Below are 22058 nucleotides of genomic sequence, written 5' to 3'. Positions count from 1 at the left end.
TGCACGAGCTTATGATATTTCAGAAAGTCAAACATATAAAATTCCAATTTGTCTTCAGCTCACTTGTCTGTCTCTCAATCTTCCTTATTTTTCTGTTTCAGGTATCGTTCGACTGTTTTATCTTTATAAGAATGGTCTTTACCTCATCAAAGCCATCAATGAATCGGTAAGCTCCTGTCCTTTCATCGATAGCTGGGCCAAAAGCTGTAGCAAATTAAGTTTACTTTTAACATGGAGGCAATGACAGCTATCCTAGAGTAGAGAGAAGTAGAGACCTCCCTGGCCAGGGAGCCTCCTCCAGAATATCCAACTGGAAGATCCCTCACCATCAGAGTACATACTGAATGCCTTGGGTTTATTTACCCTCTTATCAAGAGAAGAAAATTACTAAGGAACTCCAGTCCAAATTGAGCACCAGATCAACATTCTAATAACGACTTTGTTGTTGTTTAGTTGCTATGTCGTGTCCGACTCTTTTGCGACCCCATGGACTTTAACCCACCAGGCTCCTCTGTCCATGGAATTCTTCAGGCAAGAATACTGCAGTGGGTAGCCATTTCCTTCTCCAGAGGATCTTCCCAACCCAGGCATCAAACCAGTGTCTCCTGCATCGGCAGCCGGATTCTTTACCACTGAGCCACCAGGGAAGCCCTAATAACTACTTACAAGTCCCTAAATTTTCCGGGCTGCTTCACATCCCGTTCTCTTATCCATACTCTTCCCTCCGCCTAGAAAGCTCTCCTTGTTTCCCTGCCTACTATGTGTGCCTCTTAAATTACTCTCATTCCTCAAGACCAGCTGAGACATCCTCTTCTTTGAGATACTTTCCCAAGAGAAGTTGACCTTTCCCTCCTGTGTCACCACCATATAGGACAGAATTTCTTTCACAGTGTTTCTCCACCCTCCATACTTATTTGTTTATATGACTGTTTCTTCTCCTGGATGTAAGTTCCTCGAGAGCAAAGGACATGGACCCATATATTTCTTATTCCTAGTACCTTGCCTGCATACTGTAGGTTCTTGAATGTGTTTTTTAAATTAACAAACCCAAAAAGGAGGAGGTATTGCTAAGAGTATATTTTTAATTGCAGTTTATTTTATAAAAAATATTACTGATGAGCACCAAAGCAATTCAGTGTGTGTGGGGGGGGGGGGTTGCTAGAATGATTGCTGGAATTCTGGATAAACAAATTGGGGGAAAGAATGAAGCTCAACCCTACCTCACATCATATATAAAAATTAGAGATGAATTATAGACTTAATTTTAAAGGGCAAAGACATTATCCTTTTTAAATAAAATACAGGAAATGGTTTTTGCAATCTTGGGGCAAGCAAAGATTTCTTAGGACATAAAAGGCACTAATTGTAAGAGAAAAAAACTGAAATGGGACTTCATCATAGAAACTTCTCATGCCTCATGTGAGTGAATGAAAGTCTCTCAGTTACATCCGACTCTTTGCGACCCCATGGACTATACAGTCCATGGAATTCTCCAGGCCAGAATATTAGAGTGGGTAGCTATTCCCTTATCCAGGGGATCTTCCCAACCCAGGGATTGAGCCCAGGTCTCCCGAATTATGGGCAGATTCTTTACCAGCCCAGCTACCAGGGAAGCCCAAGAATACTGGAGTGGGTAGCCTATCCCTTCTCCAGTGGATCTTCCCAACCCAAGAATTGAACCGGGGTCTCTTGCATTGCAGGCAGATTTTTTACCAGCCGAGCTATCAGGAAGCTCTCAGGCCTCATGCGATATACAAAAATGAACTAAAAATGGATCATTTGAGCTATTTGAAAAATCAAAAACTATAAAACCTCTAGAAGAAAACATAGGAGCAAGTCTTTGTGACCTTTGTTAGGCAAAGATTTTTTTAAACTACAATACCAAAACTGTATTTCATACAAGAAAAAAAATTGATACATCAGACTTCATCAAGACTAAAACCTTCTATCCTATAAAAGACACAGTTAAAAAAATAAAAAGGCAAGTTATAGACTAGGAGCAAATAATTGCAAATCACATATCTGATAAAAGACTTGTATCTAGAAGATAGAAAGAACTCTCAAAACTCAAAAATAAGAAAAACAACACAGGTTTTTAAAATGAGCAACTATCCTGAAAAAAAAAGAGTTCACCAAAGAATATGTAGAAGATAAATAAGATGTTCACTACCATTAGTCATTAGGGAAAATGCAAATTGAAATCATGACCTATCACTGCATGTGTACTAGAATGCCTAAAATTGAAAAGACAGACCATACCGAGTGTTAGCAGAACTATGAAACATCTGGGACTCTCATACACTGCTGGTGGTGGAGACTAGTGCCACTACCACTTCGGCAGTTATTTTTTGGAAAGACATTAAACATACACCCACCATATGATGTGGCCATTCCACTCCCAAGTATTTGCCTGGGAGAAATGAAAGTATACTTCCATATGAAGATTTGTACATGGACGTTCCTAGCAGCTTCCTTTGTCATAGCCAGAATCCAGAACCCACTCCACACCCATCAACAGGTGAATGGCTCAGTCAGTCTTGGCACATACTGCTCAGCAGTAAAAAGGGATACGTAAAACAACATGGTTACATCTCAGAATAATTAGGCTGAGTGAAAGAAGTCTGACAAAAAAAGAATACATATATACTGTATGATTCCATTTCTAGAAAATTCAAGAAGATACAAAACTAATCTAGGGACAGGGAATGCCAGTTTTTGCCTGGGGTAAGTTGGGAGAGGGGTGGTAGAAAAGCTTACAAAGGGGCAGGAGGAATGGATATGTTCCTTATCTTGATTGTGATGCTGGTTTCAAGGGATCTATATATGTCTAAACTAATCAATCTGTACAGTTTAAATATGTGCAGTTTATTATGTTATTATCATATCCCTAATAAAACTAATTTAAAACTTATGCTCATCATAAGATGCTGTTGGGGACTTCCTTGGTAATACAGTAGATTGGAATCTGCCTGCCTATGCAGGGTACACAGGTTTGATCCCCAGCCCGGGAAGATCCCACATGCCGCAGAGCAGCTAAGCCCGTGCACCACAACTATTGAGCCGGAGTCCTAGAGCCCACAAGCAACTACTGCAACTACTGAGGCACTAGAGCCCATGTTCCACAAGAAAAGAAGCCACCTCAATGAGACGCCCACACACTGCAACAAAAAGTAACCCCCACTTGCCCAACCTGATAAAGCCCGTGCATAACATGAAGACCCAGCACAGTCAAAAACAGATAATTAAAAGATGCTGTTAGAGTTTAGTCAGTATTAGGGGCAGAGAGTGGACCCCAGAGCGCTCTGAGACACATCACTGCTGCCCTGCCTAGTGACCCTATAATATAAAATGTCCAAACTCATCATGTAAATATGTCCAAGCTCATCAAGTTGTATCTTTTAATATCTGTGCCTCTGTGAAGTTGCTCAGTCATGTCCGATTCTTTGTGATCCCATGGACTGTAGCCTACCAGGCTCCTCCATCCATGGAATTTTCCAGACAAGAGTACTGGCATGGGTTGCCATTTCCTTCTCCAGGGGATCTTCCCAATCCAGGAATCGAACCCAGGTCTCCCACATTGCAGGCAGACACTTAACCATCTGAACCACCAGGGAAAACTGTTTTTAAACTTTATGTAAAAAGAAATCTCTTTTTAAAAAGATACAAGGAGCTTTTCCGGTTGCGGCGCCGCGCGGTGAGGATCTCTTTTCTACGTCTGCAGCCATGCCATCCAAGGGCCCTCTGCAGTCAGTGCAAGTCTTCCGACGCAAGAAGACGGCCACCGCCGTGGCGCACTGCAAACGAGGTAACGGCCTCATCAAGGTGAACGGACGACCCCAGGAGATGATCGAACCGCGCACGCTGCAATACGAGTTACTGGAACCTGTTCTGCCCCTGGGCAAGGAGCGATTTGCTGGTGTGGACATCCGCGTCCGAGTGAAGGGTGGTGGTCACGTAGCCCAGATTTACGCCATCCGCCAGTCCATCTCCAAAGCCTTGGTGGCCTATTACCAGAAATATGTGGACGAGGCTTCCAAGAAGGAGATCAAAGACATCCTCATCCAGTATGACCGGACCCTGCTGGTAGCCGATCCCCGTCGCTGCGAATCCAAAAAGTTTGGAGGTCCTGGTGCCCGTGCCCGCTACCAGAAATCCTACCGATAAGCCCATCATGAAGATCAGGGTTTCCCTGTATAGCACCTTTATAATAAATGTTGTGGGATTTAAGGTTTCAGGAACTATGCTGTGGTCTTCCGTGGTGGGTCTTTGTCTAAAAGGAATGCAAGAAACACCCCCAGAAGCCTTTCTAGAAGCTACCACCCTGATTAGGACGTGGGTAGGAGAGGTGGGTAGGATCAGATCTGGTCTCAGTTTCTCTGAATTTCCAGTGTGTGAACACAGCTCGGTGGGCGTGGTTCCTGGTCATTGGTTGTGTGTGTCCTTGTGGGTTTTATCTCTTTCAGTCCTTTTGCTGTTTTAATGGCGTATCAGAAGAGCAGGGGAAATATGTAAGATCAGTAATCTTTAATACAAAGTGAGGCGAGGTCTTATATTAGCAGCTAAGGGCCATCTATGCATGTGTTGGGAAAGGAAACTTTTTAATGCCAACCTGTAGTGTAGATAGGATTGGGGTTGGGCAGGGGTCTGTAATCCCCGTTGTGGGTGGGTGCATGATTTCCCTTGACAGGTTTCATCCTTCAGGATGTTGATTGTAACCCCCACTTCCCATGGCCTCCTTAAAGCAAGTCCCAGTTATGCTCAACGTGACTGTCCTCATGGGCCCAGGAATACATAGGTCTGAGGACATGCTTATCTCTTGTGTCTGCCACGTGATGAAAAGAGCTGACGTAGGTGAACTCAGTTGCTGCCACTGGGCTAGAGCACTTCCATCATGGAGGAAAGTTCTGTAGGATGGTGCTGGTGTATGTATAGGAAGTAAAGTGTTGTTTGTGAGAAAAAAAAAAAAGATACCAGGAGTACTCATCAACTCATTTCAGAACTGGGACCAGCAGAACCATGATATCTAAACTTGACAGGGACTTTATACATAAAGTAATGTTAGTGAATTACAACACACCAGTAGTGTTTAAAAAATTAATTCATAACATATATATCTTTTAGGGACTTCATTATGCCTTTGGAAGTTGCTAGGGTACAAAGTCTGTATTCTGAAAACTCATCAGCAAGAGCATCAAGCATTTCTCTTAACTTTCCCACATAGGCCGCATTTCTGGATAATCAAATCAATGATGACAGAAAACGTGGAGAGATTTTTCTTTATAGAATTCTAACAAATGTGGATTCCCTGATAGTTCAGTTGGTAAAGAATCCACCTGCAACACAGGAGACCCCGGTCCAATTTCTGGGTTGGGAAGATCCCCTGGAGAAGGGATAGGCTAACTGCTCTAGTATTCTTGGCCTTCCCTTGTGGCTCAGCTGGTAAAGAATCTGCCTGCAATGCGGGAGATCTGGGTTTGATTTCTGGGTTAGGAAGATCCCCTGGAGAAGGGAAAGGCTACCCACTCCAGCATTCTAACCTGGAGAATTCTATGGAATATATAGCCTATGGGGTCACAAAAAGTCGGACATGACTGAGTGATTTTCACTTTTAGTTTCAAAAAATGTGGAAGGAATGATAGAATTGGACTATCTCAATTTTTAGCCATTTTGCAGAGGAATGGTCTAGATCATTACATCAGTGCTAATGGGGAACTTTACAGTTGATGAGCCAGGATGACACCTGTTGTCAGTGATCAATGTGAACTTTATTAAAAGAAAGACCAGCTCGCTATTATGAGCCTCCTGGTGTGATGCTGGAGGGAGACACAGAACACCTGTGTAGTATTCTTGCCTTTTGTTTTAATTGTACCTAAATCTAATCAAATCTCTAGATCTGGTTACTTGTTTATAGGAAACACAAGGCATCCCAAGGACATATTAAATAATGCCATGGGATGCAATCAGTCTAGTCCAGAAAGTGAAAAAAAACCTATAGGACAAATGACCTGATTTATTCAACAAAAAAAATGACAAAAAGAAAAACAAATGGGGTAACAGTTATAAATCAAAAGAGACTTCAGAGATAAATTAACTAAATATACTACATAGACTTTATTTGAATCCTGATTTGAACAAACCAGTTGTGGAGAGACACTTATGAGACAACTGAGGAAATTTGAAAACAGACTGGCTAGTAAGTGATATCTAAGAGTTAGGATTAATTAAATAAAAATATTTAATGAAGTCAGGAGGTAATAAAATAAGATTTCCCATGTATTATAACTGATGAAGTTGAGTAATTGATATATGGGGTTCACTATACTATTTTCTGTCTTCATGTGCATTTGAAATTTCTATAAAACCTTCAAGTTAATATTAAAATATATAAATAAAAATGTTGTAAAAATGACCATACTATCCAAGACAATCTGCAGATTCAATGCAATCCCTATCAAAATACCAATGGCATTTTTCACAGAACTAGAATAAATAACTTTAAAATTTGTATGGAAATACACAAAAGACCCCAGATGTCAAAGCGAGTTTGAGGAAGAAGAGAAGACCTGGAGGAATCACGATTCCTGGTTTATACTCGACCACAAACCACAGTGATCAAAACCGTGGGTGCTGCGCAAAAACAGACGCGGGGGCCGACTACACAGGGTAGGAAGCCCATGCAGTTGTGGTCCATTAATCTATGACAAAGGAGGCCAGACTATACAATGCAGGAAAGGCAGTCTCAGTAGCTGGGAAAACTGGACAGCTACATGTAAAAGAATGAAATTCAAACATTCTCTAACACTATATACAAAAGTAAACTCAAAATTATACATATATACATACACACAATGGAATACTACTAGGCCATAAAAAGAATGAAATTTTGCCATTGGCTGCAACGTGGATGGATTTGGAGGGTATTATGCTAAGTGAAAAAAAGACAAAGACAAATATTGTATGGTATCACTTTTATGTGGAATCTAAAAAATATAGCAAACTAGTTAATATGACCAAAAATAAAAAACAGACAGATATAGAGAATAAACTAGTACTTACCAGGGGTAGGGAGAAGTAGGGAGGAGTAATATAGGATTACAGAATTAAGAGATACAAACTATTATGTATAAAATGAGCTACAAGGATATTTTGAACAATATGGGGAATATAGCCAAAATTTTATAATAACTATAAATGGAGTATATACTTTAAAAATTGTGAATCACTATACTGTACATCAAATATACTTTCATTTTTAAACAAGAAAGTGAAAGAAAAACAAAATGTTTAAAACTCCCTCTCCTTAAATAACTTAGGGAGCTTACTAGCCTAATTCTTCTAGGCACCTAATTTTGCTAGTCTTAGAGCCCCTGAAAGGTATAGCACATCTGTATACATTGAGGCCTTTTCACCTTGCTGAAAATTCGAGCAGGTTCCATTCAGTCTCTACTTGATATGGACTGAATATTTTTTTTTATATGGACTGAATATTTTTGTGCCCCTAAAATTCATGTTGAAATTCTGATCCCCGTTGTGGGAGGTGATTAGGTCATGAGGACAGAGTTCTCATGAGTAGAATTACAGCCCAAGAGAGCTCCCTCAACCCTTCCACCATGTGAGGACACAGAGATGGCAGGCGGTCCATGAGCCAGGAAGCCAGGTCTTAGCAGACACTGAATCTGCCAGAAATCCTTGGAAATCATGGATCATGAGAAATAGATGTTGTTTGAGCCAAATCAGACTATGGCAGTACTATAGCCTAGACAGAGCCTTTTTTTCAAGCAACTGACCAGAGTTTTCACTGTCATGTAGAGCTCTTTTCAACACATTTTGAAGAGTTATTCATAGGTCTGTAGGGTTTGCAACCTGACCAGGAGATCAGACAGTATGAAATCACTGCAAATGATCCAGGAGTATTTATGAAACCAGGGAATAAGTCCAAAATCCTTTAGATGGAAAATTGAGTTCTACTTCTTTACATGCAACCTAGTCCAATTCCTATACAAAAATGGAACATCTGAAGCAATTTGAAGCATCTTTTTATGCCTCAATCTTTAAAAGGATTTTTTTCCTGATGTGAACTACAAAAAGCCCTGAAATACACTCTTCTCTATTATCAGGCTAAACTTACTCAATCAGCTTCTCTCTTCTTTTCAGGAGGACGCCAGCAAGCAAACCACCTGTATAAAGATGGAGATTTCTAAAGGAGGGAACTTTGCAGCCTTGCTCCTACAGGGTAAGACTGACCAAAGGCTCTTCAGAAGACTCAGATTTCCAGTATCTTCCAAATAATCCCTTTCCCCAAAAAACATTTTACTTTTAAAAATAATTTTATTTATTTATTTTTGGATGTGTTGGGCCTTTGTTACTGCATGTGCTTTTCTATAGTTTTGAAGAGCAGGGGCTACTCTCTAGTTGCAGTGCGTGGTCTTCTTATTGTGGTGGGTTCTCTTGTTGCTGAGCACAGACTCTAGGATGTACTGGCTTCAGTAGTTGTAGGATGTGGGCTCACTAGTTGCAGCTTCCAGGCTCTAGAGTGCAGGCTCGATGGTTGTGGTGCTCCTTACCACAGGAGCTTAGTTGCTCCTTACCACATGGGATCTTCCCAGACCGGGAATCAAACTCGTGTCCCCTGCATTGGCAGGCAGATTCTTTACCACTGAGCCAAGGGAAGCCCTCCAACCCTTTTATTTAGAAATAATTTATGGAAGAGTTGCAGAGATATGACTGAGTTCCCTTATATCCTGCACCCAGTTTCCCTAATATCAACATTTAATATAACCATGGTACATTTGTCAAAATTAAGCAAATAACGTTGGTATAATACAATAAACTACAGATTTCTTTTTTTCAGATTTTTCCAGTTTTTCCTAGATAATTTTTTTGGCTCCAAGGTACAATACAGGATATCATATTGCACTTGGTCATCATCTTTTTACACTGTACCTGTATGTGTGATGTCTTGATCTTACCTTGTTTTTCATGACCTCAACACATTTGCGGAGTACCAATCAGGTATTTTGTGCAATGGCCCTGATTTTCAGTTTGAATTTTTCCTCATGATTCAAACTGGGGTTGAAGATTTGGGGGTTGATCTCACAGAGGTGAAATGCTCTTTTCATTGAATTATATTGGGGGGTATGTGATAGCAATGCTGCTGATGTTAACCCTGATCACTCAAAGTGATCTGCCAGCTTTCTCCACTGTTGAGCGACTGTTTTTCCCTGTCCATGCTCTAGGTCCAGACCACACTCAAGGGGAGAGAATGTAAACACCATTTTCTGGATGTAGGATGATCAGAGAATTTTGAGACCTATGTTGAAACCTCCACAGTGACTGATAAACATTTAGGGGGAGATACTTGGAGATTATGGAAATATCCTATTTGTCATTAAAGTTTTGCCCACCAGTTTTAGCATTCAACATTGGATCTTGCTTGTTGCAATTATTCCTGTGGTAATAGAATGTATTTTATCCAAATGATTTCTAGCTTGACTTTTAACTTTTAAATAATTAGACATTTGGCATCTGGGCCTCTATTTAGATTCTTGCCCCAGGTCCCTCAGATGTTAGGCACTGGAGAAAGATACATATTTTGTAATGCTTTATGCACCAAAGGAAACTTTTATACTATCTGTAGTAGTTTCTTAGGGCTGTTATAGCAAAGTACCACAAACTGGCTGGCTTAAAATTACAGACATTTATTCCCTCACAACTCTGGAGTCCAAAGGTCTGAAAACAAGATGTCTATATGATTACTTTTTTAAGGAAACATTTAGCCAGAATCCCATTCTAGGAAAGTAACCTTTCCTGGGTTGGCAGGTATTCAGTACAGAAGCTGAGCATGTTGCTTTGACAAGATAAAGTTCTCACAGCCATCCCATGGGCTGTCATCTCCTCAAATATTGGTCAGAAGAATTCTCTTGAGGCATCTCTCACAATTCAGTTCTAGCCCTTTGTCAGCCATACCCCTCTCAGTTACTGATTCTGTATATGCCCCTGTCCTTCCCAGGTGGGAATAGCTGTAACACAAAACACCAGTGGAATTTACCATTTGGAACCTAGAAAACGTGGGGACCAGGCAGTGTGGATAGTTAGGTTAAAACTGTTACATCAGCGCCGTGAGGGTGAGAAGCCCATCTCCAGTTAGAGGCAGTGGCCTGGGCGATGCGCTCAGGGCTGTGTGAGTGAGGCCTGGCGACAACTGCTGCAGAACCACGTCTCCTTTCTCCTTCCATTTGTCAAAGTTGCTGTTCCGGAGCTGCCCGCTGGCCCTGGTGCCAGTGGTTCTGAGAAGATGGGCCGTTTCTCTGAGGAGACTCGTTGCCTGCTTGCGGTTGCTCAGTGGTTCCTCTTTCCCAATGCAGGAGCCGGGGACATTTGGCTGGATGTGTATAAACTGCCCAAGGAGTCTTGGATCAAGGAAGTGCAGTACCCCCAACTCGCCATAAATACAAAGAAAAAAGTCAGACAGCAGCTGCAATTGGTAGGTAACACCTGTCTTCAACTGATAAGTTTCTCCCTGCCCACATCTAGCGCACCTCCTTGCAATTTCAAGATGAAGGAGCCCGTCTGGAGGCTGTAAGACAGACAAGAGGCACCCTGGCCTATGTCTCTCAAGTCAGTTTGCTTTGGTTAAAATAAGATGGTTAAAAAGCAGAGGGGTCTTAAATGGTGGAACATGGTATCTCTCTTGTCTGGGAGTTGCCTCTCCACCAAGACCACTCCCAGGCATTTCTCTGGGAGAGTGTTGTCTTTTTCTTTTTTTGACTCTGACTAATAGATATATTTTTTTCCCCTCCTGGGCTGAAATAATCCTTCCATGTCTCCTATTCCACTACACTCTCCAGATTATGGTATAAAGGAGTTGTTCTAAATATATGGGAATAAATGTATTCTTTATATTATTCTTAGAAGGTAGGTAGAACTCTACTATTTCAGTTTAATTATATGTGATCCCTGGGACTCATGCCATCTCTTTAAAATACAATATTTAAGCAAAAAAAGATTTTAAGACAATTTTCTCATCTGTCTGATGTGCAGTTATTATATATATTGGCTGCATTGTGTGTGGCATGTAGGACCTGAGCTCCCCGAACAGGGATCGAACCCATGCCCCCCGCAGTGGAAGTGCAGAGTCCTAACCACTGGACTACCAGGGAATTCCCAAAGTGTACTTATTATTTTTTTAATCAACAACTGCTGCTGCTAAGTCGCTTCAGTCGTGTCTGACTCTGTGCGACCCCATAGACGGCAGCCCACCAGGCTCCGCCATCCCTGGGATTCTCTAGGCAAGAACACTGGAGTGGGTTGCCATTTCTTTCTCCAATGTGTGAAAGTGAAGTCGCCCAGTCATGTCAGACTCTTCGCAACCCCATGGACTGTAGCCCACCAGGCTTCTCTGTCCATGGGATTTTCCAGGCAAGAGTACTGGAGTGGGTTGCCATCGCATACAACAAATATCAATTGAGAACGCCTTTAAAACATATTGTGCTATGTGCTATAAAGTGTTAGTGAAATTAATCTACGAGACCAAGATTGAGATTCACTTTCAGTGCCAAGTACATTGAGTGGCTTTGAATAAATGCCCTTTCTCTCCAGTGAATGTCTTTGTAGCAAGGTGTGATTTTTGTATCTCTGGGAGAGTTACTGGCCCAGAGACATTCCTCCTCTAAACTCTCACAGAATCTATTCTTTGTACCTCTCTTTGACATTTCTCATATACTATCCTGTTATGCGTGAAAGTTCTTTTCTCCTAACTAGATGGTAAATTTCTAGGTTGTTGTACCTTCTGCTTCTTTTTGTCAACCATCCCCATGGCATCCTACTCACTGCCCAACAGATACATTTTTTGAGGGAAAGCACCTTGGACTGGGGGTGATTTCTCACCATAATTCACTCAGTTTCTATACACTGAGAGGCAGTCACTAAGGCCTGCTGCAGTGGTAGCTCTTGTACTGTGAATTATATTTAAAGTTACTTATGAATAATAATTGTCAACCTCACTGATATATTTTGCCAATCAGAAATATTCACTTTAACTTAGATTTTTGTAACAGTCTCCTAGCTGACCCCCTCCCTTCTGCTCATATTCTCTCTTAACGTCACTAATGATTTCTTGTTTTTCCCAAATACATTTTAAGATCCTAGAGAACAGGTATCATGTATTAAAATCTACAGGCCAGAGGACTGCACAGATACTAGCCCTCCATGTCTATGGGGATAAGTTCACATCTCACAAGAGTAATTGGGGGAAAGAAGGAGCAACTCAAAAAATTAACAGAAGAAGGGGAACATATACCAAACTCATCATGAATTAATTTCTCATTTTTCTCCCCAGAACACTCCTGATTCTGTGACTGCAGATAGTTTAGATATGGTAAGAAACTTTAAAGAATATCTCCAAAGAGATTTAACTTGCATGTTAGAAAATTTTTTTTTTATTTTAAAGTTACCTTAAATGTCAAATATATTGATAAAATATTCTCCCCAGGGCACTGTTTTCAGATTCTCTGTGACTTGATCTTGTCCCTCATTCTCTTGAAGATGGCTTCCTATCTTTGAGGATAATTGACCCAAGTCATTTGTTCAGGGGTGAGTTTCCCTGAGATAAGGGGCCCTACCAGTGTTTTCACATGGCCGTGGACTTTTGTAAAATTGGAAAAAGTAACATGTTTTAACCATAATCACTTAAGATCACCGTCATCTCCTCTCACTCAAACTTCCCCTCTGTCACAATAGCCCCCAAACTGAGTTGTATTAGGTGGTCATAGGCACTTTGTATTCTCTTTCTTACAGAGACCCCTAAATCATATATACTTCAGGCCCCATAGAATCCAACTTGCCTTTGCCAATGTAAGCAGTCCAATCCACCAAACTGGTGTTTGGGGTTTTTTGTTCTATTTTGGTTTGGAGGTCACCTTTGTATTGGGATAGAGCAGAGCACAGACTGGCTTCCCTGGAGCTTCCTGACTCTGCCTCTGAGGCAAAGAGCGCAGCATGCTTTCCAGAGGCTTAGCTCTTATGATTCAAGCCTATCAAGCGAAATGGTCAACTTCCAAATGGAAGTCTCTCTCCAGAGGCCTTTCCTTTATCCCTTTTAAAATTACATTTTGTCTCAAATTATACAAATGCTATGTGAACACATCGTTTTGGGAAGAACCAAGTAATGCAGACTCAGCAGCCCTCTCCTGAGATCATCACCATTATTAGCTTGGTGTGTGTTTTCTATAGGCCTTTAATATATAGTTGGATTCAGATACCAGTTTATTTTGAAAAATATACTTTCATTTTATGGGAATTTTCTTCTATATAAGTGGCATCATACTATATAGATTTTCCTATGAACTTGCATTTTTATACTAATCAACTTATTGGCAAAGTTTTGCAATGTCAAACAAACCTACCTTGTTATTTTGACATCCTCTGTTCTATTCCTACTAAAGATATACCATAGTTTATTTGGTTGTTCATCCATTGATGATATTGAAGGTTTTCCTAACTTGTGGCTTTTATATAACGCAGTGAAAATCTTTGTAAACTCTTTGTGTACCCGAGTGCTTCTGAAGAATGTCTGCAATTTTAGTTTTAATACAGATCCTGTTAAATTGTCCTCCAAAAATGGCATGACAATTTACATTCAATCAATTTCTCCACAGCCTGGTTAACCTTGATATTATTAATTAATTTTTTGTGCAAACTGATGAAACAAAATAGTGTCTTATGTTAATTTTCATTAATCTCCTCATATTTTTATTGGCTATTGAGGTTTTGTCTTCTGTGAATTGCCTGTGAATTTTTTGCCAATTGCATATTTTCTTCCAATCTGTTGTTTCCCTTTTTTACTTTATGTGCTTTTCTGTTGTAAAGACATTTTAGATTCTGTTATAGTCAGAATTTTTAACCTTTTCTTTACAACCATTGCACTTAAGAAGGCTTTCTCTATCTCAAGACTATAAATAAATTCTCCTGTGCTTTCTTCTAATACTTCGTAGTTGTTGTTGTTTTTTTTGCACATTTCACCCTTTTATACACATGGTAGTTTCTTTTGTGAATGGAGCAAGGAAGAGATCGACTTTGATCTATCTTTTAAAAATAGCAATTGCAACACAAGTATCATTCCTATGTACATTTCTACACTTTTGATCCTGTTCCACTAAAATATTTGTGTGCCCGTACCAAGCACCAAGACCTTAGGAGCTTCACAGCATAATATAGGCATTTAGTGCTATAAACTTACATCTAAGTAATGCTTTAGTTGCTTCCTTCAAATTTTGATATTATATGTTTTCATTTTTGAAAATACTTCCTAATTTGCTTTTTTTAACTTTTTTTTTAAACCAGTGGCTTATTTTTGAAGCATATTATTTAGTGTCCAAATACTTGAGATGTTCTAGTTATCTTTCTTTCTTTTTTTCTGGTTTCTAACTGAATTCCACTGTGATCAGAGAACATACTTCATATAATTTGAAACCTTTCCAATTTATTAAGACATGTTTTATGCCCCAAATATGGTTAGTTCTGTTAAGTATTCTATGTGCACTTGAAAAGACCATGTAGTCGGTTGTCGTTGGTCCAAGTTATTCAAGTCTTCTATATCCTTAGTGCTTTCCCCTCTATACTGTCACTGATTTTTTGTCTACTTATCCTATCAATTATTGAGGGAAGAGTGTTGAAATCTATGAGATTGTAGATTTATTTCTGCTTTCACACTAAGAATTTTTGCTTCATGTATTTTGAAACTCTGTTATTAGGTTCAAGAAACATTTAGAATTTTATATCTCCTTGAGAATTCACCATTTTATCTATATTCAATGACCCTTTGATCTCTGGTAACATTTTTTGCTCAGAAATTTATTTTGTCAGATATTAATATAGCAACCTCAGCTTTCTTTTGATTAGTTTATAAGATATATTTTTTCTATACTTTTTAAATCTTTATATTTAAGATAAATTTCTTTTTGATAGCATATCATTAGGTCTTGCCTTTTTAATCCAATCTGTCAAACTCTACCTTTTAATTGGGGTGTTTAGGCCATTTAGGCCATTGTATTTAATGTGATTTTTTATGTATTTATGTCTAAATCTACCACTTTGCTGCTTAGTTTATATTTGTCCCACCTGTTTTTCTTTGTTTTTCTTCTTTTTTCACCTTCTTTTGAAATGAGTGTTTCTAATGATCCTGTTTTATCTTCTTTGTTGGCTTATTACCTGTGCTTTTTCCTTATTGTAGGATATGAACATTTCTTTTAGAGGAGATTTTAAGTTGAGTCTTCCAGTTCAAATAATGAAAATCAAACCACCCAAACCAATTACAGGTACGTATAACTCCATGAATACTGTTTTTCCTTTTGCCATTGATTTCTTAGGTTTTTTCTTTCTCTTTCTCCACATTTTTCATTCATTAGCAGCAATATCTGATTTATAAGTCATAAACTCTGGGACCTAAAGATTAAAAATATAAATGTTACAAGGATACAATTAACTAAAAGAATTGGAAAGAGATACCTTTCCTGAGTGCTGGTGGAGTTCACTCATTCCTACATTCCTGTGTTACTTCATTCACCAGTATTTGCTGAGGGCCAGTAATGTACCAGGCACCAAGATGAGTAAGACACATCTCCGGTGCTCTAGAAGCTGCGGGTGAACAAAGAGAGAATAGGAGGAAACCATCATAGTAGAATTTGATTAAGTGCAGCAGTGGGGACATCCAGGACCATAAAAACATAGAGGAAGGAGTAACTAACTCTGCCTAGGGAATAGGCAGAGGCTCTATCAGAAGAAGGAACATCTGAGAAGGTTTTAAGAATTAAGTGGGATTTAAAAAAAAAAAAAAAGAATTAAGTGGGAGTTGGCTAAGAGGACCAGAGGCGTAAGTCCACACTGTAGACAGAGGACATACAGTCTATCCTCTCAGTGTTCACACACAACCTTAGAGATGTACCTACAAGGATGTTTACTGCACTGCTATTTATAGAGGCATAAGAGTAACAAGGTAAATCTGGTACACTCAGAGTACTTTGCAGCCATTAAAAACAAAGAGACCAAAAAAATAATAATAATAAAATAAAAACAAAGAGACAAATGCAAAAGACCAAGAATAGACAATTCACTCTCATAGAAGAACATGGTGGTATGATTTCTCCATCAAGATTTATTACAAAGTCACAGTAATTAAAACAAGGTAGAAAAAGAGATGAGTGAATAATAGATGGAAACATATATATAAAATATAGAAATAGTTGATAGAATATAGTAGATTTAAAGATTAGATGAAAAACACAGGGTCGAGAGGGCAGGACAGAGTTAGGCCGAAATAGACCCTTGATAGCTGATGAAGGTGGTGCTACAGAGCAGTGAATGGTCATTTCAGTAAGTGGTGCTTGTTGTCCACATGGCCACTGCCATATGGAGAAATAAAGAGAAATATGGAGAAATATTGCCTGGAGAAACCAGGAAGGAGGACGTCAGAAGGTTTAACCAATGCTGGAATATTTTCAACCTAGGTACCACATTTAAGAGCCCCCTGGAAGCCTTTGCAAAGATAGCAGGCTGCCGCGGGCTGGGCTCTGGGCAGAATCACTACATCAAGGCAAGCCAGTGGGAGAAGCGGGAGGCAATCTTAAAAGCCACCTACAAGAAGTACCTGGATGGGGAATGGGAGCCTGAGCCGATCAGGTGAGCCTGGAGGTGAGGGGCGCGGGGGTGAGGCCAGAACGACCCCTCCCTGGGACCTTCTCCTCCGTGAGCACATGCAGAAATCAACCCAAGGACCTGAATTAATTCAGAGTCTCAAAGCTCTTGATGGTTTGCGGGACTTCTCTGAGAACTTCAGCAAAATCTTTTGAAAAGTTGGATGGAGGTTGTTTAAATATAATTAGAACAAAGCATGATAACATAGAATTAAAGAAGGAATAGGCGTCTGTGGAGATGAAAAGTAGAGTTTTAGAACTTTTCTTGGGGGCGGGGGTTGAGGGCCATCCAGCACTGCTTACAGGATCTCAGTTCCCTGACCAGGGGTTGAACCCAGATCATGGCAGTGAAAACACCAAATCCTAACCACTAGACCACCAGGGAACTCCCTATTTTATAATTTTTTTGTATGATAGCATCTCCTTAAAAAAAATTGTTTTCCTGATTATCTAGATAACACAGATGATCCTAGAGAGGAAAAGAAAATTGACCACTAATAACATTTTCTTCTACTTCCATCCAGTCTTTCTAAATGTAATACATTAGTGTGTAATTGTTAAAACATGCTACTTTCTAATCTCAGTGAGCAGGTTGGCCTCAGTTATTGTAAAACCTGAGCCGGAGTCCTTGAAGTATCTGGTAGAGCAGGTTCAGCAGCCAGCTCTCCTCACAACTATTGCAGGTCTCAGAAATGTTCTTACTTCACATGGGGAGTGAAACCTCTCATCTTGCTGTCATGTGGACCTGAATTTTCTCACTTCACACAAAGTCCCAGGGCTAGCTAGGCCCTGCTGCTGCTGCTGCTGCTGCTAAGTCGCTTCAGTCGTGTCCGACTCTGTGCGACTCCATAGACGGCAGCCACCAGGCTCCCCTGTCCCTGGGATTCTCCAGGCAAGAACACTGGAGTGGGTTGCCATTTCCTTCTCCAATGCATGAAAGTGAAAAGTGAAAGTGAAGTCGCTCAGTCGAGTCTGACTCTTATTGACCCCATGGACTGCAGCCTACCAGGTTCCTCTGTCCATGGGATTTTCCAGGCAAGAGTACTGGAGTGGGGTGCCATTGCCTTCTCCGAGCTAGGCCCTAACAGACACTAAAAAAAAAAAAAAAAGTACAAACTCAGTATACCCGGGATAGGAGCATTTATGTACTTCACCCAAGTCTGATCATGAAGGGGTCTTCCCCCAGGACAGGAATGCCTCTGCCCATACTGGGTGCTCCTCCTGGCCTGGGCTAACTCCCACCACTCTGCCTGTCCAACCTTCACCAAACTCCAAGGGCCCACACCCACCAGGACCAGCACATAGAATATGATTTGCTTCATGGCCCTGAATGCCCTGGAAGGTCCTTCTGAACTACTCATTTCTGGCCTTAGTACCAAGATGCTGCCAGCACTTCTCTTTGCCAAGGAGTCCCCCACGGCTCTGACCAATGTCTCTTTCTTTCCCAGTATGGCTACATTCTACTTCCTCCTTCCCAGTCGCGTAATCCCAATGCCAGCGGGAGTCAGGAGACCCCCAGGTAAAGGAAGGGGAAGCAGGTGGTCATCACGGGGGAATGCCCAGCAAGCCCTCCTAGAGAAGCTCTGCTCAGCACATGCTGTCTGCTGGGAGGGAAGGAGGTGGAAAGTGGGTTGCCAGCTGCAGCTTAACAGTTTCTAGTTGCACCGGTGACCCCTGAGCCCAGATTCCTTGATGATGGACACTGGCACCATCTTCAGGGTGTGAGCTGCCACAGAGGACGGTGTGTACACATCCCACCAGGCTGCTTCTGGATTTTTGTTGTTGTTCAGCCTCTTAAGTTGTGTCTGCCTCTTTGCAACCCTATAAACTACAGCACGCCAGCCTTCCCTGTCCTTCACCATCTCCCGGAGTTTGCTCAAACTCATGTCCATTAAGTCAATGATGCCATCCAACCATCTCATCTTCTGTCACCCCCTTCTCCTGCCCTCAATCTTTCCCAGCATCAGGATCTTTTCCAATGACCAGTTCTTCTCATCAGGTGGTCAAAGTAATGGAGCTTCAGCTTTCACCTCAGTCCTTCCAATGAATATTCAGGGTTGATTTCCTTTAGGATTGACTGGTTTGATCTCCTTGCAGTCCAAGGGACTCTCATGAGTCTTCTCCAGCACCACAGCCCAAAAGCATCAATTTTTTGGCACTCAGCCTTTTTTATGATCCAACTCTCTGGATTGAATTCCTTTCTGTAGAAAAGGTTAGTTAAAACACTGACAGCCTAGTGGACAGGAATTTATCTAGAATATGTGAAAGCAGCCAAGGGGTAGTAGTGACCATCCTCCCTGCACAGGAAGATGAGTTGGCCCCAGGAGCAGCCCTCCTGGGGGTGCCCAGCCCCTCAGCTGGTAGCTCACCCCTCAGTTGGGTGCTACCCATTGGCACAAACCATTTCAAACTGACCTCCTCCTAGGCAAACCCCTCCACCCAAATCAAAGTCCGCCCAGACTCCTTCCATGACGCCCCTTTCCTCTCTTCTTCCCCAGGGCTCGCCTGTGTCCTTGGTGTACACTGGACCGACCATCACAACTTTTTCTTCTATTCACTTAACCGGACGCTGAAGGATAAAGCTGGTACTTTACTGCTGGGATGGGAGTCGCCTAAGCTCAGGGCTCTCAGATCTTGTCCTTCTTCAGCTTAACCAAGAGCACGTGAATGACAGCCGCGTGGCTTTTAGGGGACCAGAGCTGTGCAAACAGAGTGGGTGGCTTGCTAGCTGTGGTGTGACCCCAAGGCTGTGTCTCTCAACTGTCATGTTTTCAAAGATGATGTCCATGGGGACAGAGCCCCATCTGTTTATAGGGCTCCTTAGGCAGTGAAGGTAAAAAAAGGGGGGCTTGGTCCCAGCACCTGTCTGCAGTCTATGTGGTTTCAGGCCGGTCACCTGATGCCCCAGTCCCGTTTTCTCACCCAAAGCAGAAAACCACTCAGTTACACCATCCTTATGTACTGCACGCATTAGTCGTGAATAGCAAAATCCAGTTTCTCTATGTGAGGGCTCTTTTGAAGTTGAAAGGCACTTAAGAAATATGAGTGGTGGTGGTTTGTTTTTGACAAACTTAGAGAGGCAGTTCCATGAGCAAATTCACTTTGTGTGAATTTCTTGAGCTAACACTATGCGGTCCTTCAGAGTTATATTTGGAAGTAATGTTTAAAAACTCACAAAGGAAGAATTTCTATCCTTCCGTCCCTCTCCCAGGAAACCTGGCTTCTAATCTCCACTTCTGTACTGACTGGCTCTTGTCACTTTGGGCAAGTCACTTCCTTCTCTGCCTCATTCTGCTCAGATGTAAAATGTGGGTTCTAATAGGACCCACCTCATAGGATCCTTGTGAGAATTAAATGAAATGAAGCCCATAAAGTGCCTGCTCCAGTGCTTAGCACCTAGTAAGCACTCATTCAGTGTTCCTGCCCACGCTCAGTTGCTCGGTCGTGTGGCGCTCTTTTGCGATCCCGTGGACTGTAGCCCCCCAGGCTCCTCTGTCCATGGGATTCTGCAGGAGAATACGGAGGTGGATTGCCATTTCCTTCTCCAGGGAATCTTTCCAATCCAGGGATCAAACCCATGTGTCCTGCTTGGCAGGCGGATTCCTTCCCATTGACCCACCAGGAAAGCCCCAATCCCTGTTAACTGTAATATAATAATCATAGAACTTATTATGCTGAGGAAGGAGACAGCATGGCACAGAGAGGCGAGAGATAGTGAGCCCAGACAGGCAGACCAGTCTGGGTCTCAGGCCGTCCAGGTGGCGGCGGGGGTGGGCGCGGGGGTCCGGGGGCGGCCTGGTGAGTAGCGTCCTCCCCTCTAGACCCCGAGGGCGTGTGGCCGTGCGCTGCGCCCATCGTGGGGTCCCAGCTCAGTCCCTGCTCTTCCTACCTGGTGCTGGCCTGCGAGGATGGCGTGCTCTCACTCTGGGACCTGGCGCAAGGTAAGCCCCGCCCCGCCCTCCACCGCCGCGCCTCCATTGCACACCCGGACCTGCCCGGGTTAAAGCTTCCTCCCTTCTGCTCCAGTGCTGACTTGTACCCTTCCTTGGGTTTGGTTCCCCCACATACTTAGGGGGTCCTCCTGAAGGGGGGGGGGGGCTCCCTTCTCCCAGTGGGCGTTATATATGAATTCCTTTATGTAGGAAATGTTAGTTAAAACACGGACAGCCTAGTGGATAGGCTGCCTTCACTCTGAAGGATGCTCGCGGCCTGGGTTTTGTTTGGTTTTTCTTCTGGTTTTCCTGGGTCTTTCCTGCAGCACACAGGCGTCTCTAAGCTGTGGCGTGCGCGCTTAGTTGGCCCGCGGGATCTTAGTTCCCCAGCTAGGGATCAAACCCCGCATCCCGAGCCCTGGAAGGTGGGTTCTTAGCCACTGGACCACCAGGGAAGCCCCTCAGTGCTTGGTTTTGCCTTCCTGTCACTCATACACTCGCTGGTCACAGACCTCGCGCCCGCGGCTGCCTCCCTCTGCCCCTTGCCTGACCTGCTCGTGCCCTCCCTTCCTCCAGGACTCACTCTTGGAGTCGTTGCTCTTCCTGAAAAGTGCTTCTGCCAAAGCATCCACTTCCTGAAATACTTCCTAGTCCACAAAGGGCAGAATGTGTATCCGGAGGGCTCAGTGAAATGCCACATGAAATGCGTGGTGCTGTGTACAGACGCGTCTCTCCATCTGGTGACAGCCTCGGGGGTCCAGAACTCCACCATCAGTCTGCTGGTGGAGAGGTGGGTGGTTTGGGGGAAGGGCGGGGTTCATGATCTGCCCGACATAGTGCCCTATTTAGTAGTAAAAAACCGAAACAATCTCTCAGAGGTCATCACTGTCCCAATGGGCTTCTCAGAATCACTAAATCTTTTATTGGGCCGCTGAAAAGTTCGTTTGGGTTTATTTTCTGCAACATTTTATGGAAGAACCCAAATGAACTTTTTGGCCAACCCTAGACATGTGGAGATATATATATATGAGTTCTATGTATATAAATTGTGTGTTGGCACAAATAACATCTTTCCTATCCCACGTGACCAGGAAGAGGGTCGTTTTTGCCAAAATATTGTTTGTAATCAGTTTCTTCAAAAATCTCCCTCTTTTAAATTGTGAAATATTTTATGCATGCAAATAACCTGTATAGTACATGTGAGGGAGTGTATTTAGCATACATATGGGCGGGGGTGGGAACTCCACTGTCCCCATCACCAAGCTTAAGAAATAGATCATCTCCAATTCAGATAAGGCTCTCTGTGAGCCTCTCCTGGATCACATCCTTCTCTCCTCCACCTCAAAAGTGGTTGTTGTTCAGTCGCTAAATCGTGTCTAACTCTCTGCAACCCTATGGACTGCAGCATGTCAGGCTTCTCTGTCCTTCACCATCTCTC

The 22058-nt window shown here is 42.3% G+C and overlaps 1 protein-coding gene and 1 non-coding gene across 8 annotated transcripts in view; one reads left to right on the top strand and one right to left on the bottom strand.

Moving 5' to 3' along the window:
- WDR93 (WD repeat domain 93) overlaps positions 1-22058 on the top strand; it is a 45964-nt gene that overhangs the window by 12323 nt on the left and 11583 nt on the right. For 6 of the 7 annotated variants that reach the window (XM_020909351.2, XM_020909347.2, XM_020909348.2 and 3 more), the window contains 10 exons: positions 102-166; positions 8155-8233; positions 10365-10483; positions 12338-12376; positions 15230-15314; positions 16503-16674; positions 18137-18207; positions 19187-19273; positions 20510-20629; positions 21197-21410. In XM_020909351.2, coding sequence (XP_020765010.2) covers positions 102-166; positions 8155-8233; positions 10365-10483; positions 12338-12376; positions 15230-15314; positions 16503-16674; positions 18137-18207; positions 19187-19273; positions 20510-20629; positions 21197-21410 — 1051 coding nt within the window. Of the gene's footprint in view, positions 1-101; positions 167-3660; positions 4228-8154; positions 8234-10364; positions 10484-12337; positions 12377-15229; positions 15315-16502; positions 16675-18136; positions 18208-19186; positions 19274-20509; positions 20630-21196; positions 21411-22058 lie in introns of those variants that run through there. The other variant, XM_020909356.2, reaches the window with a different exon arrangement.
- Positions 11087-11159, bottom strand: TRNAG-UCC (transfer RNA glycine (anticodon UCC)). Its single transcript has one exon. It is a non-coding gene; the product is annotated as a tRNA-Gly (tRNA).

Source organism: Odocoileus virginianus, chromosome 16 (genome assembly GCF_023699985.2).
Source record: "Odocoileus virginianus isolate 20LAN1187 ecotype Illinois chromosome 16, Ovbor_1.2, whole genome shotgun sequence".
Taxonomy (NCBI): Eukaryota; Metazoa; Chordata; class Mammalia; order Artiodactyla; family Cervidae; genus Odocoileus; species Odocoileus virginianus.
Note: the sequence above shows the minus strand (reverse complement) of the source record. Positions and strands in the feature narration are given on the sequence as shown.